We start from the raw sequence: 21,413 nt of genomic DNA, 5'->3' as shown, positions 1-21,413 counted from the left end.
CTTTCTTCTTAAAATGCTTGACAGATGTAAGCATTCCATCATTAACAGTGACTTCAGTGGCCACGAGTCTCCAAGAGGGCCAGTGCCTGGAGAAGAAAGAGTGGAGGGAGACAGTTTAGAGATAGCCCAAGCAATCTTGATACACCCTGCTGGGGAAGGTGATCTGAGCCCTTCCAAGTCTCTTGAGCAGAGCCATGCATGCTACAGAAGTTTGGCTGCTTCCCTCATAACTCTTCACCAAAGATGTTTCTGAGTTCTGGGTTTTGCTTTTATTTGCATTTGTTTGTTTATGTCTGATATATTTGGTCTAAAAATTCACTCTCCTCTCTACTCAAACTACCGCCCCCCCCTTTTTGGGGGGCTAGAGATAGATGGAAACTCATGAAAAAACAAATGCCAGTCATGCTGGTGTCTGTCTGTGTGAGAGTAAGTCTCTTGTCAGCTTCCTGGGGCCAGAAGAGATGCTTCCTCTATTAATTACAGTTTCAGAGGAAGTTAAGGAGAGTCCATCACTTAGTGCTGCATTGTCTGGCAAATTGTTACCCATTTCTGCTTCACTCCCCAGGACCATTGCAATGTGCTCTTCTGTGTTTCTTGTCTGTGTCCAGAGCAGTGTTGGTTCTGTAAGAACTCAGGAGCATAATCTATTAATCATAGATTCTAGATTCATGATCTTTGGATCGGCTTATTTACAAATTATTTATTTATAAGTCAGCAATTTATAAATCAGAGATCAATTTATTTATAAAGTTTCCTCCTACTTTATGAACAAGTGTGTGCATTGTTTTGCCACAGATGAAAAATCTTCTTTTGCCTTATGTAATTTTATGGTACAACATATTTTATCTTTTATTTAAAGCTTTTACTTAAAAATCTAGAAAATAACTTGCTTTTTATTGATCTGAAACTATCCCAGGTGACAGAAATGTAAAACCATTCAGTTTATCAATGTGATTTGCTGCACTAAGAATAGATTTCTAACATGATGGGGACAATCCTTGTCCATTTTTTGCTTTCCTTTCTAAGCAGTTTTTAACTATAACCAAGATATAGTCTATAATTATGCGATACAATCATATAGATGTTTAAGATGTTATAGATGTTTAAATAATCACAATAAACAAGTTTCATAATAAAGATAAAGCTGAAAATAGTTTTACAAAAAGTCATTCAAAACTTTTTGAAACCATGTGCATAGCCTCATGTTTTGCAAACAAAATGGAAGAATTTCATTTCTTAATTTCATTATTTTCATGGTTTTTTTTTTCTTTTATTCTTCCCTAGTGTGCACTGGTATGTGAATGTACAGCCCCAGAAAGTGTGAACAGAAAAGATAACTTACCTTTTTTGAATGCAGGTATGTATCTCAGCTTGGGAAACTTACGTTAGTTTCATATAAAGGTTAAGTTTTAATTTCTGTGAACTCAATGTTAAACTTGCGCAGCACCCTTACAGAATCATTTGTGAACACTTAGCAAATGAACTGGTAATCACTGGAAACATCATCACCAGTGGAGTAGGGACAGACATTGTTCCTGGGTTCTTGCTCATGGAGCGGAAGACTGAATCTGGGACACAAAAAAGGCTGAAGTGAAAGTGACAACAGAAAAAAAAGAAAAGAACTCTCTGTAGTGAGTGAGGCAACTCCTGAATGAGTTGCCCTTGAGGGCTTTCATGGTCCATCTTTTATAGGAAACAGACCAGGGGACTTGGTAAATTTCTTGTCAATATCATGGTGGATTATTGAATACCAAGTCTATATTTAGAATGAACATGTTGGACTTGTAAGCATCATGAGAACAAACAAGGTGTTCTTGTAAATATCATGTCTATTTCTCCACATCTGGGATTTCTGTGAGCCTGGTTATATCCCCTTCCCATGGCCCCCTACCTGTCTCTCCCTACCTAGCCTGTCTGTCCCTTAGGCAACATGACAATCCCATAAGAAAGATATAAAAATACTTTGGCTATTTGGCAAAAAAAAAAATTCCTTTTAGCTCTGGATTTTGTATTATCTGAAACAAGACACATTAGAGGACAGTAAGCATTAGAAATATGAAGCTCTTATTTAGTTTGACTTTTATTTGTTTGTTTGAGAGGGAGAAAGGGAGAGAGTGAGCATGATCTAGAGGGAGGAGGAAGGAGTAAGGGGAGAGAGAGCAGCAGACTCCCTGCCCAGGGCCTGGAACCACCCAGGCTCCAACAATTAGAAAGGTTGACTTTCTAATTATAGAATTCAAAACAGAGTTGTTAAAACAGTAGATAGATGGATTCAGTAGGAAAAATTCATATGCGCGTTTATACATTCCCGGGAGTGTATGTATAGAATGTGTTGCTTGCAGTAATATATTTGAATTTCAACAAGGCACTAAACCATGTGTTAAATGATAACTTTGTGAATAAAACTGAAACTTATAGTACAGTTAAAAATGTGATAATATGTGTATGTAAATTAGGGATCTACTTTTTAATGAAAATGTAAATTATGTTACCATTAATACTAAGAGTAAACAATGACTAGTACAGTGACAAGCAGTAGGCTAAATGCCTCCTATGTCTTCGCTTGCCTTCTGACCTGTGCTGTGAAAAAGGCACTGTCCTTATGCTCCTTTTACAAATGAGGAAATTGGTCAAGGTCACCTACCTGGCAAGTATCAGGTCCAGAATTTAAATCCAGTTGTGATCCCAAGGCCTTTTTCTCTTAATTACTAGGCCATGCTATTACTAAAAACAAAAGCAAAAACATTCGTTGAAGTTGGTGCAACAGCAGAATAAGCCTGAACATTTTCCTAACCCTGCCATGTCATATGTTTACACAATAGCAAAGTTGGAATAATAATCACCTTAGTGAATGATACGGAATTTCAAAGGCTTAGTAATATATACCTGCTAAACTATTAGCAGTTTTTCATTGCCAGCAATCTCTTATAATAAGGAATGGATAAAGGGAAGGCAACTCTTCGACTATGATTATACAGACAGAGAATGCAAAATAAAATGTAACAACAGCAAAAAATCATGAATTATACTTACATGGAATGAGGGATTATACCAAAGAGGAGCAGCTCCTTAGCCTGTGAGCAAATGACATTTTTAATTTCTTTTCATTTAGGATGTAATATTGAGAGGGATGTGCGATGAACAGTGATGGGTCTACCCAGAGAGCCATGGATCCTAAAAGTACTTGATAAGTTTTCAGGCTGGTTAAAATAGCTAATATATCCTCAAATGGTCCTCCTCACATTTAGTTTTCCACCTGAAAATTGACCAAACCTTTAATCCTTTAAGGTATCCAGATAACCTACTGAATTTACTAAATGCCAATTTCAAGAAATAAAATTGAACGTGGGACATATTAAATTCATGTTAAATACAGTTTGAATGAATAGGGTTATCACCACAATCATCTACACTATAATTATAAGGTAACTTTTTAATAATTCACTCATGCAAACCATGTAATTTTTATGCACAAAGAAATGCCATTTTAAAATACTGATTAGTTTAATATAAATTTTATAGAGAAAAATGGCTTTCTAAGGAAGAAAATATATTAGTTAAGGAAGAAGAGACAGAAGGAACATAATAAAAAATAAATCTGCACCTCCTCATACCCATGCCATAAAATCCATAAGGCATGAGTCTTAGAAGTGTACTAACTCTTCCCGATTGCTAGGATACTATTCCTGATGCATAAATTGTAATATGACAAAGACAACTGACATGGAACTGATGGAGACAGCTGCATTCTGCAATTTAACTATACTTACTTAGTGGAGTGAAAGACGATTGATTCCTGCCTTTGTGCTTTACGGAGCTGACAGTTGGGTGGTGATTCTCCACTTAGTTCTAATGCTATTGCATATTGTCTTTAGTCCACGCAACACAGAGGAGCATTCAGAACCTAGGATATTTGCCACAGATATTTTCTTTGAGCCTTCTTATATTAGGGAAAGATAAGAGTAAATGCAAGTCAAATGTCATAAAGCTAGATTTTTAAAAATGTGTTTAAACTACAACTGAGTGCTCTATATGAAATGTTTCTGCTCAAAATATGAAAGTGAGTTGTGTGGGTTTAGAATACGTATGTGTTTGGCCTATGCATACCTTTGTCTTTTGTTCTATTTACTTTTCTATCTAAACTCAGCAACTTTGGAATTAATCTATTATATTCCCATGTGTGGTTTTTTCTTTTCTTTTCTTTCTTTCTTTCTTTCTTTTTTTTTTTTTTTTTAAATCTGTAGGCAAAGGGAGCTACTGACATTCTTTTCAAGTCTTTGTATTAATGTGTTATATGGAACTTGCCAGCCTCAAGTGAGTTATGAAGTACTTATTGAGTGAATGGAAGAGAATGTCATATCTCATAGCAGCTCTTCACTATTCTATTTATATCTCTAGAGGCTTACTTTATTATTCAGGAAATTCACTTATCTACTGTAAGACTAACAAGAAAAAAGCTCGTCCCCCTAAGTTCTCACCTTTTTCATGCCCTGCTTGCCTTGCAAGTCGAACGTGTATGTTGGGAGTCAGGGGAATGGAGGGCAGAAGGAGAGGAAGGATGAGTGGGAGGAGGGCAGAACTTGCATTTCTTAAGAAAGATAGGTAAGAGCCTTGCTATATGGGGAGATGCATTCCTTTCAGCTGGTGCATTTACACTCTCTGAAACTAGACACACTGGAAGACATGGTAAGTATTAGAAATGTGAGGTTCTTATTTAGTTTGACTCTCTGACCATGTAAGTCATACCATAAAGTTGTTAAAACAGTAGATTTAAGTGTCTCATTATTTGCTTATTTAAGCAAAATGGTAGTGAGAACACTTAAAACTACTTGGTGGTGGTGGGATGGGGAGTAGGGAAGTACAGTCAGGCCTCTCACATGCCCTGCTAAGTCACATCAGCTGAGGAACTTGGCTGCCCCAGAACCATAATAAATGGGCTCTGGTGGCATTAATATAAGCGCACCAGACGGGCTGTCAGAAGAACTGGTATCGAAGCCTGGATTTGCTAACCAGCAGTGTGACCGTGATGCCTGGGTCAGACCCGTCGACGTCGATTCTTTTAAAATGACCACAGTAACCTGTACAGCCTTTGACTTCCTTTTCTGGCTCTTATGTGTTTAAAGTCGATATAGCATAATTTAGCTTATCCTGTTTGCCTTCTTTTTAGAAATATTTCATAAAAGTACTCATTTTAATCCATTTCACAGGGACTCACGTATTAATTTTTTTGTCATTGTTACAGTTGTTTTTCTTAGAGGTTATTTCTGTTTAGTAAGCCTGATCAGAAATATGCTTTTTCAAAATTCTGTCAAGAAGATAATTCTCTCTGGAGTCCCGATTCTCCCAGTTTTCCTTGTGAAAGTATTATGCTGCAGAGTACCTCAGCCCATGGACCCTTCCATTACTATGCCAAATCTAAGGAGCTAATGGGCCCTATCACAACGTTTCCTCCTTTCTTCTCATTTTGAGTGAATTTTCCCCTGTCAGCAAGCATTAGATCTGATACAGCCTCTTTCTTGGTTGAATTCCATACTTCTTGAGTCATGAAATTATCCTTTATATTCCTTGAAGACCACTTTCGTGCTGTAATTTAATGTGCACACTGTCCTTCATATTCACAGAGGGTGTATCTGACAGCTGAGATTTCTGTGACCGTGTAAGTTGGAATCTAAAATAAAAATGAGGGGACTGCCCTGCTCTCAGTCCTAAATCCATGCAGTCCCCTTCCTGTTCGGAGAATTTATTGGTATTTTGCATTTCTTGCTTCACAGACGAGTCATACTTTTTCTCAAAATAGGCCACTATATCTTTGATTCTTTTTCTCAAATTAGAGTTAAGCCATCTACTACTTTGCAGAAGATGCTAGATTATATGTTATTTAAGAAGAAAGAACATTGCTTATTTATTTCTGTATCTCCGTAGCCAGAATACAATAGGAACTCAATAAATACTTGTCAAAAGACTGATAGCAAGTGTATCTTATCAATTCAGTTTATACTTCAGATAAATTACTTTCAAATTCCCGTTTTTTTAAAAAGATTTTATTTATTTATTTGATTGAGGGAGAGACAGTGAGAGAGGAAACACAAGAGCAGGGGGGAGCTGGAGAGGGAGAAGCAGACTCCCCTCTGATCAGGGATCCTGACTCTGCTTGATCCCAGGACGCTGGGATCATAACCTGAGCCGAAGGCAGACGCTTAACGACTGAGACACCCAGGCACCCCGATCAAATTCTCATTTTTAAAGGTTTTCTGCCTCTAATCAGTAAAGCATGTGACTCTTGGTCTTGAGGTTTTGAGTTCAAGCCCCACGTTGGGTGTAGGAATTATTTTAAAAAAAAAAAATGTTTCCTGCCTCATATGACACCATAGATTTTAGCTGCCTTTCATAATACCTAAATATTGGGATAACACTCTCCTCACTAACACCCCTATCCAAAGCCATGCATGACACAGAATATATTAAGAGATTGTTAAAAATATGTCCCTCTTGGGGCGCCTGGGTGGCTCTGCCTTCCACTCGGATCATGATCCTGGGGTCCTGGGACTGAGCCCTGCATAGGGCTCCCTGCTCCACGGGAAGCCTGCTTCTCCCTCTCTCACTCCCCCTGTTTGTGTTCCTTCTCTCACTGTGTCTTTCTCTGTCAAATAAATAAATAAAATATTTTTTTAAAAATCTCCCTCTTTACTCATTTTAAATTCTCATGAATTCCATCCAAAAAGCAAATTCCCTGTTTCCCCCTTTCTTTCTTTTCTTTCATGAGCTATGAAATCTACTAACTTGTTGATTTTTAGATGATGTCATTTTATATAAGCAAAGATATTTCTGTTGTATTTTCCCCATACTAATTTAAATTGATTTTGCCCTTGTATTTGTAAGTCTCTGCTATATAAAATTTGGGGCCATTTTAAATACCTGCCCTTGATCCTTTTTATTTACTCCCTAGATTTCTCTGCCCTTTGCTGTTTTTTGTTTTGTTTTAAAGATTTTATTTATTTATTTGATAGAGAGAGATCAGTAGGCAGAGAGGCAGGCAGAGAGAGATGGAGAAGCAGGCTCCTTGCTTGTGGAGCAGAGAGTCTGATGCGGGGACTTGATCCCAGGACCCTGAGATCATGACCTGAGCCGAAGGCAGAGGCTTAACCCACTGAGCCACCCAGGTGCCCCTGCCCGTTGCTGTTTTAACAAATATGATAGAGTCTATTAACTTTGCTCTTTTGGAATTTCCATACATTTTCATGATGGAGTACTAATATATTTAGAATGTTAAATAGCTTCAGTGGAAGAGTGAATTTCATTATCTAACAATCAGTGGATTCATCTCTTAGACACCTTTAAATGCTTCAGCTGTCTTCCTGTAGTAAGTCCACTACCTCCTCCACTGCCCATCTTAGGTAAAACTAGAAGAAAAATAAAGGCAAGAAGATGATATGATGAAAAAGCTAACATTTTGCGGACAAATGTGAGGAGAGCTTTCTATTACTCAAGTTTTTTTCATCTTTCATTCCGATGCCTGTGCTTCCTTAAAGTGAGGTTTTCAATTTTGTTCCTACTCTTACATTTTCCCCTCTCAACTCACACAGTTGTTGGTGCTCTCACTGTTCTCTTTTTGGTGAAAGTAATGGTGGGAAACATCGAGTTCCAAGGGTTAAGCTTATGTCTGTGGAATGTTTATATTTACTGGGCACTGTACTATGTGTAGGAGATAAAATGAGGACAAGAAAAACAGCACAGTCTTGGCCTTCACAAAGTTCACACTCTAATGCGTGACGTGGAATGATAAGGAGTCAGTTGTAGCACAACTGGTAACAACCATGACAGAGATGGAGATGGAAAGGATAAAGAAGACAGACCTATAGGGACGGATGGGGTAGAAGCCAAGGAAGGCTTCCTGGAGGAGGTGCTAGCACACCTGAGTTTACTTATAGCCAACAAAGAGGGGTGTTCCTTTAAGATGCAGAGAATTCCTTGAACAGAAGAAACTGGTGAGAAACAACTTGTGTTCAGAGAATTATAGGTCATTTCAGGTTGCTCAGTGTGAAATATGAGCCACATTCTACCTTTACTAGTGGTATCCTTTACTTTAATTACTGACCTAGAATGAACAGAGCAAATCATTCAAACTGGAAAGAGTGACACAAATCATTTCCTGACCATCTAAAATCTAAAATCCAAATTCTACACACTAACCTCACCAATTATCATCAACTTGAGACTAAATGCCCACAAAATATTATCTTTATGTCCTATTCTGACATCTGTAGCAGTTTTTCTGATTCTGGGCCTTAAGTTGAAGATGGAGGGCCAAGAACCGATGGGTTTGGCTAGACTAGGAAAGCAGTACTTTGTCCAATACAGCTTATATCCTATTTTCTAGTCTATTCTTTCCTTTTCTTCTTTAAAAAACAAGACAAACAATAACATAATTTAGATTTTATAGCAAACCTAGAGAAAAGTAACTAAACCATTTTCAGGAGTTCATTTTTTTTAACAATTGATTTTATCTCTTTTTTTTCCATATATATATATATAAAATATATATATATATTTTTAAAGATTTTATTTATTTATTTATTTGACAGGCAGAGATCACAAGTAGGTAGAGAGGCAGGCAGAGAGAGAGAGAGAGAGAGAGGAGGAAGCAGGCTCCCTGCTGAGCAGGGAGCCCACTGCCGGGCTCGATCCCAGGACCCTGGGATCATGACCTGAGCCGAAGGCAGAGGCTTTAGCCCACTGAGCCACCCAGGCACCCCCCATCTATATATATATATATTTTTTTTTAAAGATTTTATTTATTTATTTGACAGAGAGAGAGAGAGATCACAAATAGGCAGAGAAGCAGGCAGAGAGAGAGTCGGAAGCAGGTTCCCCACTAAGCAGAGAGCCCATTGTGGGGCTCGATCCCAGGACCCTGACACCATGACCCAAGGCAAAGGCAGAGGCTTAACCTACTGAGCCACCCAGGTGCCCCTCCATCTTTATTATTTTTAAAGAGATCTCTCCTTGCTACGTTTTCCGAGTTCCTCTTATGTCTTCTTGCCATCTCTTTTCCATAACCATGCTTAGGATAGTGTTTTAGTGATTTCTATTTAGGTTTTTCAGTTCTTACCCAACCTTAAAAAGAGACAACCTACATTTCAGATGTCTATAAATCTAAGATATTTCCAAGTACAAATGAGGGAATGTCAGTATCTAATTGGATTACACAGACATATCTTTAGTAAGTATAATGTAGCATTTGGAAAACAGGCAATGTATGTACATTCAGCAGAATAATTAAACTATTAAACAACTGCATAGTTAAAAGCTACAGAATGAATTCTCTACGACAATCTGTAGGACACTAAACTAATGATTTTTTAAGACTTAAAGCCAATAAAGTCAGAATCCATTTAAATACGTGACTTCTACCACCTCCTGAATGCGAGAAAGTTCACGAAGATAGTCACAGATGAGCTTCCTCTCGAGAAATATATTAAGGACAACTAGAGAAAATAAGCATTTGGCTTTTCGATGACCCTTTTGTCCCTGAATCTAAATTTATAAAATTCCTTTTCTGTCTACTGACATTCCTAAAACAGGCACAGGGAAAAGAAAAAAAAAATCCGCCCTGTGGTATGTCTCTGGTTTATCTTTTCTGCCCTAGTTTGCTTTTAACAGCCATGCTTTGTTGTTTTCCTTTATGTATTGTCTATGTGTTGGCATTGTTGAACATTTCTTTGGCATCTTTATTTTGATAATTCATTGTTGGAACAACTTGGCTTTGGCAATTGCTGAGCATATTACCTTGTTAAAGAAGCCCTGCTACAATGTCTGAGAAAAATATCGACATTTGAGTTGTGCTGCAGTTTGGGGACGGGGGCAGATCTGCCATTTATTTTCCGTAACTGTGCTCACCATAGGGAGTTAACCTCAAGGGGAATGTATCAATATTTGGACCAGCTTAGAACTTTACTCTTATTAAGTCATCCCAAGACCATGATGTGGTCCAAAATATCTCCACTACTTTTCTCTTGGCAGAATCTGTCACACGATGTTTTTAGCAATTGTTTTGGCAAAAGCAGTGAAAAAAATGAAAAGCATAGGCACAGGGGTCTCTTTAGAGAATTTATAATAGATATTAGATAGTAATCTGAGTTGACAGGCCTATTGTATGGTCAGAAATATATCTTCTATATAAAGAAAAACTTGGCATCAATAAAGAGCCAGAGCTGAAAATGATGGACTCATTCCCATAGCTGGAATGAGTGTGCAGAATTGTTAGAATTGTATCTCTTCTGTAGGGAAGAAACTTTAAAAAATTGACACAAGCATTCATCATTTATGATTCATTGTTCAGTATTTGGTGCATGAATACCATGCCTTACTATTATGTGAAGATGATAAAATCTCCCCATTATCAACACTGTAAGAATTTTGAGTTAAGAGCACATTATCTGGTCTTTTTGTAACTAGTGCAATAAATTTGCATGATAATAAAAAGTTGAGCCATATTTTTTTTCATTTTTAAGTCATATTCCATTATATGGTATTTTAAGATACAGAGTAGGTGTTATTACTCTATGCATAGTAGGTGTTTAATAAGGAATGCTGCGGGATTAAATTGGGTTGTAAGGTGGATCCCACTATAGCTACACTGAAGTCCTGATTTAGTACTAATGAGTTAGGAGGAGTCGAGATGGTGGAGGAGTAGCAGACTGAGATGACATCAGGTCGCAGGAGTTCAGCTAGTTATCAAACCATTCCAAACACCTACAAACTCAACAGGAGGTCAAAGAGAAGAGCAGCAATTCTAGAAACGTTACTAATGTTTAGAGACCTATGAGTTTCAAAAGATCATAATCTATGACATAAAAATTAGATGGGGACATAATTGGGATTTTATTTTGGATGATCAAGTTGCCTGATTTTTTTTTTGTTTGTTTAATTCATCCCAAATGTTTTCCTTAAAAACAGCAGCATTCCCACAGAGTCCTTGTATGATATGTACCAGGTGGTCAGATATGTACCAGGTGCCTTTGATTTCTGCATAAGCTATTTTAATGAAGATCTATATTTAAACACACCAAAAAGCATTAAATTAAAAACAATGTGATCAAAAGTGAAAGACTAGCTTTGGGATAACTGAGAAAATGAAAAATTTTACATTTTGTAATCTGATTCGAAATACAGATTTTCTAAAAAATAATTATTGCTTTATAAAAGGCAAGAAAAATGAAGGATTCTTACAAAAATTCCATATAATCTTGAAGAAAAAAAAAACCCAGAGGTTTAAAAGCAGCACATATGCGGAGTATACATAAGCCAAGTAATTGAATATTTACTTAGGTTACTAAGAAAAAATTTGGACATTTCAGAGATTTTTTTTTGAGTATAAAAAAACTGGGTTTATATTCCTAATCATGTTAGCTATATTAGAATTCATGACACCCCATCGATGGTTTAACCTGACTGACCGTATGTTAAATTCAATACATACTTTTTTTTTTTCTCAAACTCTAGAGATAGAACAGTAGAGATTGTAGTAAAATTCTTACATCTTTGAAACATTGTAACTTTAAAAATTAATAAGATATCATAGTTTCTTTTATTGGCTGGCTTATAATTCAGTTGTAAGAAAATATATCTGATGAGGCCTAATATCCAAAATATATAAAGAAATCATAAAACTCAATAGCAAAAAAAGCCAATCAGTTTTAAAAATGGGCAGAGGACCTGAATAAACATTTTTCCAAAGAAGACATACAGATCTCCAGCAGGTACATAAAAAGATGCTCAATATAACTAATCATCAGGGAAATGCAAATCAAAACCACAATGAATGGTCACCTCACACCTATTACAATGGCTATTATCAAAAAGATAAGAAGTAACTAGTGTTAGAGAGGGTTGTGTAGAGAAAAGGGACCCCTTGTGCACTGTTAGTAGGAATGTAAATTGGTGTGGGCACTATGGAAAACAGTAGGGAGGTTCCTCAGAAAATCAACAATAGGATTTCTATGTGATCCAGCAATTCCACTTCTAGGAATATATCCAAAGGAAAGTAAATGAAATGAAAACACTAACTTGAAAAGATACATGCCATCCCCAGGTTCATAGCAGCATTATTTATAATAGCCAAGTGTCCACTGATGGAAGAATGGATACAGAAATGCGTTGGGGCACCTGGGTGTCTCAATGACTTAAAGCCTCTGCCTTTGGCTCAGGTCATGATCTCAGGGTCCTGGGATCGAGCCCCGCATGGGGTTGTCTGCTCAGCAGGGAGCCTGCTTCCCCCCCCTCGTCCCACCGCCTGCCTCTCTGCCTACTTGTGATCTCTGTCAAATGAATAAATAAATAAATGAATCTTTTTTAAAAAAAATGTGTACTATATGTAATGGAATATAACTCAGCCATAAAAAAGAATGAAATCTTACCATATGCGACAATATGAATGAACCTTAAAGGAATTATGCTAAGGGAGATCAGTCAGACACAGAAAGACAAGTATCATATGAGCTCTCTTATATGTAGAATCAAATCAGTCAATCAATCAATCAAAACAAAACAAAAACCAAGCTCATAGTTACAGAGAACAGATTGGGAGTTGCCAGAGGTAGGTGGTGGCAATGGTTGAAATGAGTGAAGGGCATCAGAAGGTTCATATTTCCAGTTATAAAATAAGTAAGTCTTAGGGATATAATATACAACATGATGACTATAGTTAATAATACTCTATTTGAAAGTTAGTAAGAGAGCACACCTTAAAAGTTCCCATCACAAGAAAAAAAATTTGTAACTATGATGGTGACAGATGTTAACTAGACTTATTGTGGTGATCATGTTGTGACAGCATACAAATATTGAATAATTACATTGTACACCTGAAACTAATGTAATGTTATATGTCAATCACCTCAATAAAAAAGAAGGGAAATAAATATAATTATCTATGAATCTGTGATATAATCTAATTGATAAAATTTAGAGGTAATATTTATGTTAAAAATATAATCACTTTGGATATATAGCTCTAGATTCTATTTCTATTTTTTTAAGTGTACATACAACTCTAGATTTTAAACATTGTACCTCAACATGCTGGAAATATTCTACTGTCTTCTGGCTTCTATTGGTGCTTTTGAAAAGTAAACACTGGCTAATTCTTAGCAGTGGATAGGTGGGTAGACTGGAAACTTTGAGCCTGGTTGTTGAAGAATGGGATGTTTGAAATCAACGTTTCTGATATAACATCAATTCTGATAATGATAATGTCTAGACAATACTTCTGAGAATGGATGATTGCAGAGAAATGGATGAAGAGATCCTCATTTTAATGTTCCAAAAGCTATTGTATATTTACCCAAGTAGTGAATGAGATATGGTCTTACAGGACATTAAATTTTTGAAAGGAATTTTACCCTATACGTTGAGGAGACCTGGCCCATATAACCCATGCTTCATTTTAATATCAAATTTTGTTTTAAATCAGCTTTATTGGTAAACTGGAGTCAAATAATTACAGATGCTTTACTGGCAATTGACTGATATTTTCTTACCCACTAAGCTTTGGTGCGTGAGTATAACAAAGGCAGTCATTGCTCAACAGCAGTGGAAATAAATTTCTGACCTAAAATAAATGGCTGGAGAATGTGGCAGCAGGCCTCATGAAAATGATTCAAATATTATTTTAATATCTGGCCCTCCACTTTTTCCCTAAATCTTAAAATCATTGATGGCATGATCTTGTTACTTCTTCCCTAAACACTTCCCATCCACAAATACAGTTTGTTCACAACCTCATTGTCTTCCTTCTGGTAATATGTGGTATTAGGAAAGTATTGACTCATTGGCACTAAAGTATGCATAATATTTGAACTGTAATAGTTCTTAAGCCAACAAATAAACCTTTCTAGCATTTAGGAAACAAAACAATTTTAGTAGTGGGGCCACTTGAAACCTCTGAAATAACATATCAGTTCTCACCTACTGTCTAAGTGAGCAGAGTTGACTAACAATTATCAGAAGAAATTAAGAAGTATTATTATTCTATGTATTATACGTTAATATATATATTTCATATATATTTATAAATACATATGCTTTAACAAAATCTTTAGAAGAGAAAGAAATTAATAGGTGGCAAATTAGCAAGCCACAATAGCCACATTTATGAATTGGAACTTGATGTATCACTTTTTAATTTAATAAAGACTACTTGTCCCAGAAGCTACTGGAAAAAGTACAAAAACGAAATTCTTAGAAATTCAAATACACTATTCCATTATGATAAAAACAAATTCTTGATTAAATCAACAATTATAATGATATACTGATTAAGGATTTTGTTAATTGATCTTTCTCTAATGGGCATATATTTATAATTTAACTATTAACCTGTTGTGTTTTTCTTCCCTCTCAGTGCTGAAGAACCCAGTGTGTAAATTATATAGATTTCCCACATCTGACAATAAGTGGATGCGAATCCGGGAGCAGATGTCAGAGAGCATACTTTCTTTTCATATTCCTAAGGAATTGATTTCTCTTCACATAAAAGAAGATTTGTGTAGGTAAGAGAAAATAATTTATGATTGTCTCTCACATTTTTTTCTAGAAAACATTTTTTCTTAAAGTATGATCATAACGTAAAAACCTAGACTTGCAGCTGTCCAGTGTTGATGGCCACTAACCATGTCTGTCTGTTAATCATTTGAAATGCTACTAGTCCAATTTGAGATGTTCTTTAAGGGTAAAATACAGATTTTGAATTCTTATCCCACAAACAGTAGAAGACTGACTTTATGATGATATATTAAAATTTAGAGTATATTAGGGTTAAATAAAATATGTTATTAATCTCACCTGCTTTTTTTAACTTAAAAAATTTGACTACTAGAAAGTTTAAAATTATATATATGACTCTCATTATGGCTTGCATTATATTTCTATTGTATAATTGGTATCTAGCTAATCATGTGAGTTTTGACCTTGCTAATAATCCTTTTATCTTTATCTCATCTGCTTACGATTACTGTTTCTGCAAGAAATTCCTACTTGACTCTTCTTTGGACTACTCATCTGTAGCAAGACTTTTAGATGTTTTTGATCCAAAAACTCCTTTATTTATTGTTTTTAAAAGAGAGAGAGAGAGAGAGAGTGGGGGACAAGCAGGTGGAGAGAGAATCTTAAGCAGGCTCCATGCCCAGCATGGAGCCAAATGCAGGGTTCAGTCTCATGATACTGAGATCATGACTGAGCTGAAATCAAGAATTAGCTGCTTAACTGACTGTGCTATCCAGGCACCCCCTTAGATGACTGATAATGTATGCTCTATGAATGGACAGTGTTGTCATACAGCAAACTTAAATATGTTGCCATAATAAAACAGAAAGATCTGGGAACTGATTGTCAATAAGAATATCTCTGAGCCATGACAACTCAAATAATTTATTTTTTCTGCCTTATAAACCTCTAGTGACTTTAAAATGCTGAATACTACATTATATTAAATTCTGTTAAGACCATAAATTTCAGAAAATTGGCAAATATTTTGTAACGTTTTTAATTGCTGAAATACATAGCAAAGTGTGAAATGTCTAAAATTTGGATCTCTGACCTATGTCCACTTTAATACTCCAGTTACCCAATAGTAGTGCAACCTTTGGGTAGACTCTATAGTCCCCAAGCGTGCTGTATTGATCTAAACTAGTGAGCAAACAATGGACAAGGCAGGTCAAATTTGACAGTATTGACAGTATATTTTAGGGTAGGAATGACTGCACAAATACTATATTTCTGATTGAGGAGTAAGAAAAATAAAAATAAAAGAAAAAGCAAAGCCTAGATTTTAGAGAAAATTAAGCAGGAAACTGGGTTGCAAGAAACAACCTGGATTTAGGAAAATAAAGATTAAAAGAGAGACAGAAGATAGATATTTGAGAGCAGCAGATTGAAAATAATCAGGCCACAAAAATCAGATGAAAGTTATTGACTCAGGACAAGAGAAGCCGTAGCATGTTCAGGAACCTGAACAGACTACCTATAAGAGCTGGCTATAAGGATGAATTAATATTAGTGAAATTATTCAGTATTATCCTTTCCCAGAGTTAGTACTAAGCATATGTAATGGGCAAAACAAATTCCCAGGAAGGATAAGCAAACTAAGGGAGTTTGTATCTTTGAAGTCATAAAAGAAGTATCAACTTCAGCGTTGTTATATTCGAGATTATGGGACACTAAGAACCATTCCTACTAGTGTCATGTAAAGATTACATTTCACATGGAAGGTTTGGGAAAGATAACTCTTCCTCACAGGTGTTGTACAATAAGGAAGGAGGTCATAGGCAGTGCCTTTATTTCAGCTGAGAACCATAGAAGAGAAGTTGATAGATGTGGTGGATTTAAGCAGTTAGAGATAGAACTTGCCCTAAAAATGACTCTTGGTAACTCAATCTAAGTTAGCCAGTCCTAAATTCTCACTAAAATATCTATATCATGCCAGACTCTCCTGGCCAGCAAAGTTCCTGTTGAAAAATCCAATTATAGCCTTATGGGTTTCCCTTGTATGTAACTGTTTTCTTTTCTCTTGATCGTTTTAGAATTCTCTATTTATAACTACTTTTGCCATTTTAATTACTGTGTGTCTTGGCGTAGACCTTCTTGGATTGATCTTGCTGGAGAATTTCTGTGCCTCCTGGAACTAAATTTCGGTTTCCTTCCACAAATTTGGGAAATTTTCAGCTATTATTTCTTTTAATAATTTTCTGTCCCTTTTTTCTCTCTTCTTCTGGTATCCCCATTATTCTACTAATCTTGTTACTGGATATTTACCCAAAAAATACAAAAACACTAACTCAGAGGAATACATGCACCCCTTTGTTTACTGACACATTATTTATAATAACCAAATTATGGAAGCAACCAAGTATCCATCAATAGGTGAATGGTTAAAGCATATGTGGTATATATATACAATAGAGTTAGCCATAAAAAAGAATGAAATCTTGCCATTTACTACAAACGGATGGATCTAGGGAATATAATGCTAAGTGAAATAAGCCAGTTAGAGGAAGACAAGTACCATATGATTTCACTCATATGCAGAGTTTAAGAAACAAAACAAATGAACAAAAAAAAAAAAAAAAGAGAGAGAGAGAGAGAAACCAAAAACAAACCCTTAACTATAGAAAACAAGCAGATGGTTACAAGAGGGAAGGTAGGTGTGGAGATGGGTAAAAGAGGTGAAGGGAATTAGTAGTACAATTATTGTGATGAGCATGGAGTAAAGTATGGAATTGTTTAATCATTGTATAGTGCACTTGAAATGAATATAAAACCATATATTAACTATTCTGGAATTAAAATTTTAAAAATAACCCGTAAAGACACAAAAAATGGAAAATGGTGGCCATTCACAAGATACGGAAATCTATTAACATACTACCACATTATTAAAATTAAAAATAATAAATCTTTCTTAAAAAAGATTTTATTTATTTATTTGAGAGAGAGATAGAGAGAGCATGAACAGGGAGGGGCAGAGGGAGAGAGAGAAGCAGACACCCTGCTGAGCAGGGAGCCCCATTTGGGATCATGATCTGAGCTAAAGGCAGATGCTTAACCAACTGAGCCACCCAGCTGCCCAGGGTTGAAAATCTTAGTTGACAGACCACTAATGCTATTTCATCTAATAATACAGCTAGATAGTGAGAAAGAGGATGAAGAGAAAGACTCCTAATGTTGCCCCAGTCTGTCTGTTTTGTTTGTTTGTTTGTTTTGTTTTGTTTTAAGTTTTATTTACTTATTTGTTTAAGTCTCTTATGTAACTTCTGAGAACTGTACTAGAATTATGTGTTGGGAAGGGAAGAAGGAAGGGTCTACTTACAAAATACTTAGTATAACACCTTGCTTTTGAGAAGTTTACTGAATTCCTTCATAATCATGATGCTCTTGAAATTGTTCAGAGGAAAAAAAGCCCATTTCAGTCCTTAAAATTAAAGCATATAAAAATCTGATAGGTCTCAGGGCGCCTGGGTAGCTCAGTCAGTTAAGCATCTGCTTTAGGCTCAGGTCATGATCCCAGGGTCCTAGGACAGAATCCCACATTGGTCTCCTGCTCAGCAGGGAGCCTGCTTCTCCCTCTCCCTCTGCCTGTTGCTCTGCCTACTTGTGTTCTCTCTCTCTCTCTATCTCTCTGTCAAATAAATAAGTAAAATCTTAAAAAAAAAAAATCTGGTAGGTCTGAAAATTGGCTAGGCACTGTGAAGAGCAGCATATTCCATATATCCTCTGCTCTCTCCATCAACTTTTCTAGGTAAATCTTTTATAATTAGTTTTTAAAAATCAAACAATTTCTCTTTCACATTTTGTAAAGAAGAGGAGAGGGAAAAAAAAAATCATGCTGAAGACTCAAAAGGGAAATAGGAAAGATAGGGGGAAAAAAAGGAAAAACTGACTAGCCATCTCAGTAGAGTGTAAGAAGGTATGGTTATTATGAAACAAAATCAGAACTCCATGGAAAATAATTATCATGCTTTAGGGAAAATGCTGTAAAATGGAGGGGATAAATGGAGGGAATAATGAAATTTTAAAATGAAGCAACCAAATTAAGTCCACAGAGCCAGGAGAAAAGAACAGAGCTGACACTGAGAAATTGTATCCATAATGTGGAAGGCAAACATGGTAAGCTCATCTCAAATGCTAGATGAGGGTGAAAAATGTTCAGAATGATGAAAGAGAAGATGTTAGATACACAAGGCACAGAGCTGGGCACTACTTAATAATTTCAAGTGTTCCTGGGGAAGAAAAACTCACGCAAAACCTTCAAAGAAAACAGTAAAAACTTAGGCAGCTTTGGTGGGTTTTTTTGTCTTTGACATGGTAAAATCAGGGTAACCTTACATTTCCCTGCAGAAGCCCATAGAATAACATCTACTGATTTTTGAGAGGAAAAGCCAGTGGACTACTTTATTGTATAGGGCCAGGTTATGAATATTTTATGAGTGAAGGTGATGGAAATGACATTAATATTTAGGAGTTCAAAAAATGCCGCTCACAAAACTTCCTTAAAAAATTTACTTGAAGATCTACTCCATCCAATGAGAAAATCATTTCATTAAAAATTATAATATACTATAAATTGATGTATAAAAATTAAATTATATTATAAAATTTATATGACATATCATAATATAATAAATTAAAAATATGAGTGGGGTTTGTCTCACAAAAGAACTTACATCATTTTTCTTGGCTAGGTGGGATCTCCAGCCTGGACAGAGCTTTACTGTGATGTTCTTTTCTCAGCTTCTTTTAACCCTAGTCTTACTCAGATCCCAGAAAGTATTTTACTTGCCTTAACCTGCCCTCTAAAGCCCAGAACTTAGATGAACTCTCTTACCTTGTTTGATGAAGACTACGGGTGCCATAGGGCTGTTGTCTTTCAACACTTCACATTCACAACAGTGCAAAATGCCACTTTTGCATGCTTGGAAATCTCTCCTGGGAAAATTACATTATATTACATTAGATTTTTCCATAAAAAGTAATATATGCACACTACAGAAAATAGTATAGTAAAAAATTAAAGAAAATACTAAAAAGAAAAAGTAAAATTCCTCTAAATTTACCCCCTAGAGGGGATATTGTGTCTTTATTTTTTGCATCTATTCTCATCTTCGTAAGCCTTTTTATGGGAAGCAGAATTTTGCTCCCCATGGCTGTTATCCCCTGGTATCACCCTTAGTTTTCCTTGCATATCTGAGTGTATTATTATGAATACATCTGTGATTCTACTACATAATTGTAAGGGCCTACTTAGCCAGAGGGAGCCATTTTGTGTTTATGCAGTGAACTTAGATTGACCCTGCCCCTCCCAGAGGAACTTACTTGCAAAGCCCAGACACAAGGGCGGGTCAGTCCAGGTGGAGACATCCAATCAGTGGGGCGCATATATATCTACTAGGGTAAATTGAAATTCAATTGGCCACCCGTGTGTGACCTAGCATGACTGTGCAGTTTTCTCTGTGTATTGCAATCTCATTGGCCACCTGTGTATAGCCAGGCTCAACCACCTCTATAAAAGTTAGTCTGTGAGGCTGGGAGGGACCGCCTCTTTGTAAGAGACAGCCCCCACCGGTGGGTTTGATTTTCGATGCTTGGCGCGAGATAAAGCTTTGCTTGATCTTCGTTTTGTTATCAGTCTCGCTCCTTTGATTACGGACCCTAACAATAATGTTAAATAAAAGTGTAGGCTACTAATCAGTGGAAATTATTGCGTCTGAATTTTTATGGATACATAAAAAGACTAGAAGGAAAAATAGACTAGATATATACTAGAGCATTACTTATACATATACGAACATATTAACAATGATTATCTCTGGATGATGGATTTAGAACAGTGATTTGCTACATAGCAATAGAAAGCAAATACATAAACCTTTATGAATAAATAACAGAGAATAGATTTGCCAGTTAACCATATCTTGATTTCTTTTAATTTAAATAGTTTACTTTCAAACAGCGAAGTCTATTCAAAATTTGGTTTTCCCTCATGCTTGGTCTAAAAAATTGTGGATGATTGTTCTGTTTTGTTTTGTCTTGGAAAATTACCAGTCATTTAGAATTTAAGTTTTACCCCCTTCCCTACCTCAAGAAAATACATAGGTAAATGAGAATGGGCTTACTGTGTTCTCATGGCAACAGTGACAAAAGATCCTTGATTCCTTGTAGTGTCCCTTGGATGCATAGTGGTTTCTATGATGGGATGACAGATAACCACTGAGATGTCATGGGCTCCATATGGCCTTTGAGATATTTAGAAAGTTTGTCTTTATTTTGGGTTTAGTTCAGTATTAATCCTTTCAACATTTTTGTTTAATTATTTTACATTACAAATTTTAATTACCTGGAATTTATTTGATTACATTTATAAAATGAAATGCCAAATTAGCCACGTTTCTGAAAACTTAGATAATTTCTTCAATATCACTTTTTCAGTGTTCCATTCCTTTCTTACCTCCTTATAATACTTACCAATTTCCATGCCTCTCCATTGTCATCACTAAAGTAATTAAGAAACTTAAACAGTGAGAATAACAAAATTCAAAAGAATCTGACATATTTGGAATATTTGCTCTTGACATTCAAGAATATGGCCTGCTAAAATCTTCTTTTATACATACAAATACACCATTGTAGTTTTTTATGTAGCTTTTGTATGCTTATTATAAGGATTAATATAGTTTTTTGGTTTTTTGAAAGAGTATTCTTGTGGACTTGTCAGTTCTACTCCTCCTATTTGTCCTTTTTATTTTCTTTCTTTTTTTGAAACAGACTTCTTGCATGGACTGCATGCTGCTTTTATTTCTGTTTTATTTTTCTCTTTTTTGAGGTATAATTGATATATAACATTATATTAATTTCAGGTGCAC

The 21,413-nt window shown here is 35.8% G+C and overlaps 1 protein-coding gene across 1 annotated transcript in view; it reads left to right on the top strand.

Annotated features, from left to right (window-relative positions):
• The window catches only part of INPP4B (inositol polyphosphate-4-phosphatase type II B), a 348,151-nt gene that overhangs the window by 143,105 nt on the left and 183,633 nt on the right, over positions 1-21,413 (top strand). Inside the window, exons 6-7 of the mRNA XM_080797020.1 lie at positions 1,285-1,357; positions 14,402-14,549. Of these exons, the coding sequence (XP_080653146.1) occupies positions 1,285-1,357; positions 14,402-14,549 (221 nt within the window). The remainder of the gene's footprint in view (positions 1-1,284; positions 1,358-14,401; positions 14,550-21,413) is intronic.

Source organism: Martes martes, assembly GCF_963455335.1.
Source record: "Martes martes genome assembly, chromosome: 2".
Taxonomy (NCBI): domain Eukaryota; kingdom Metazoa; phylum Chordata; class Mammalia; order Carnivora; family Mustelidae; genus Martes; species Martes martes.
The sequence above is the reverse complement of the archived record's forward strand: the minus strand, read 5'-3'. Positions and strand labels throughout refer to the sequence as shown.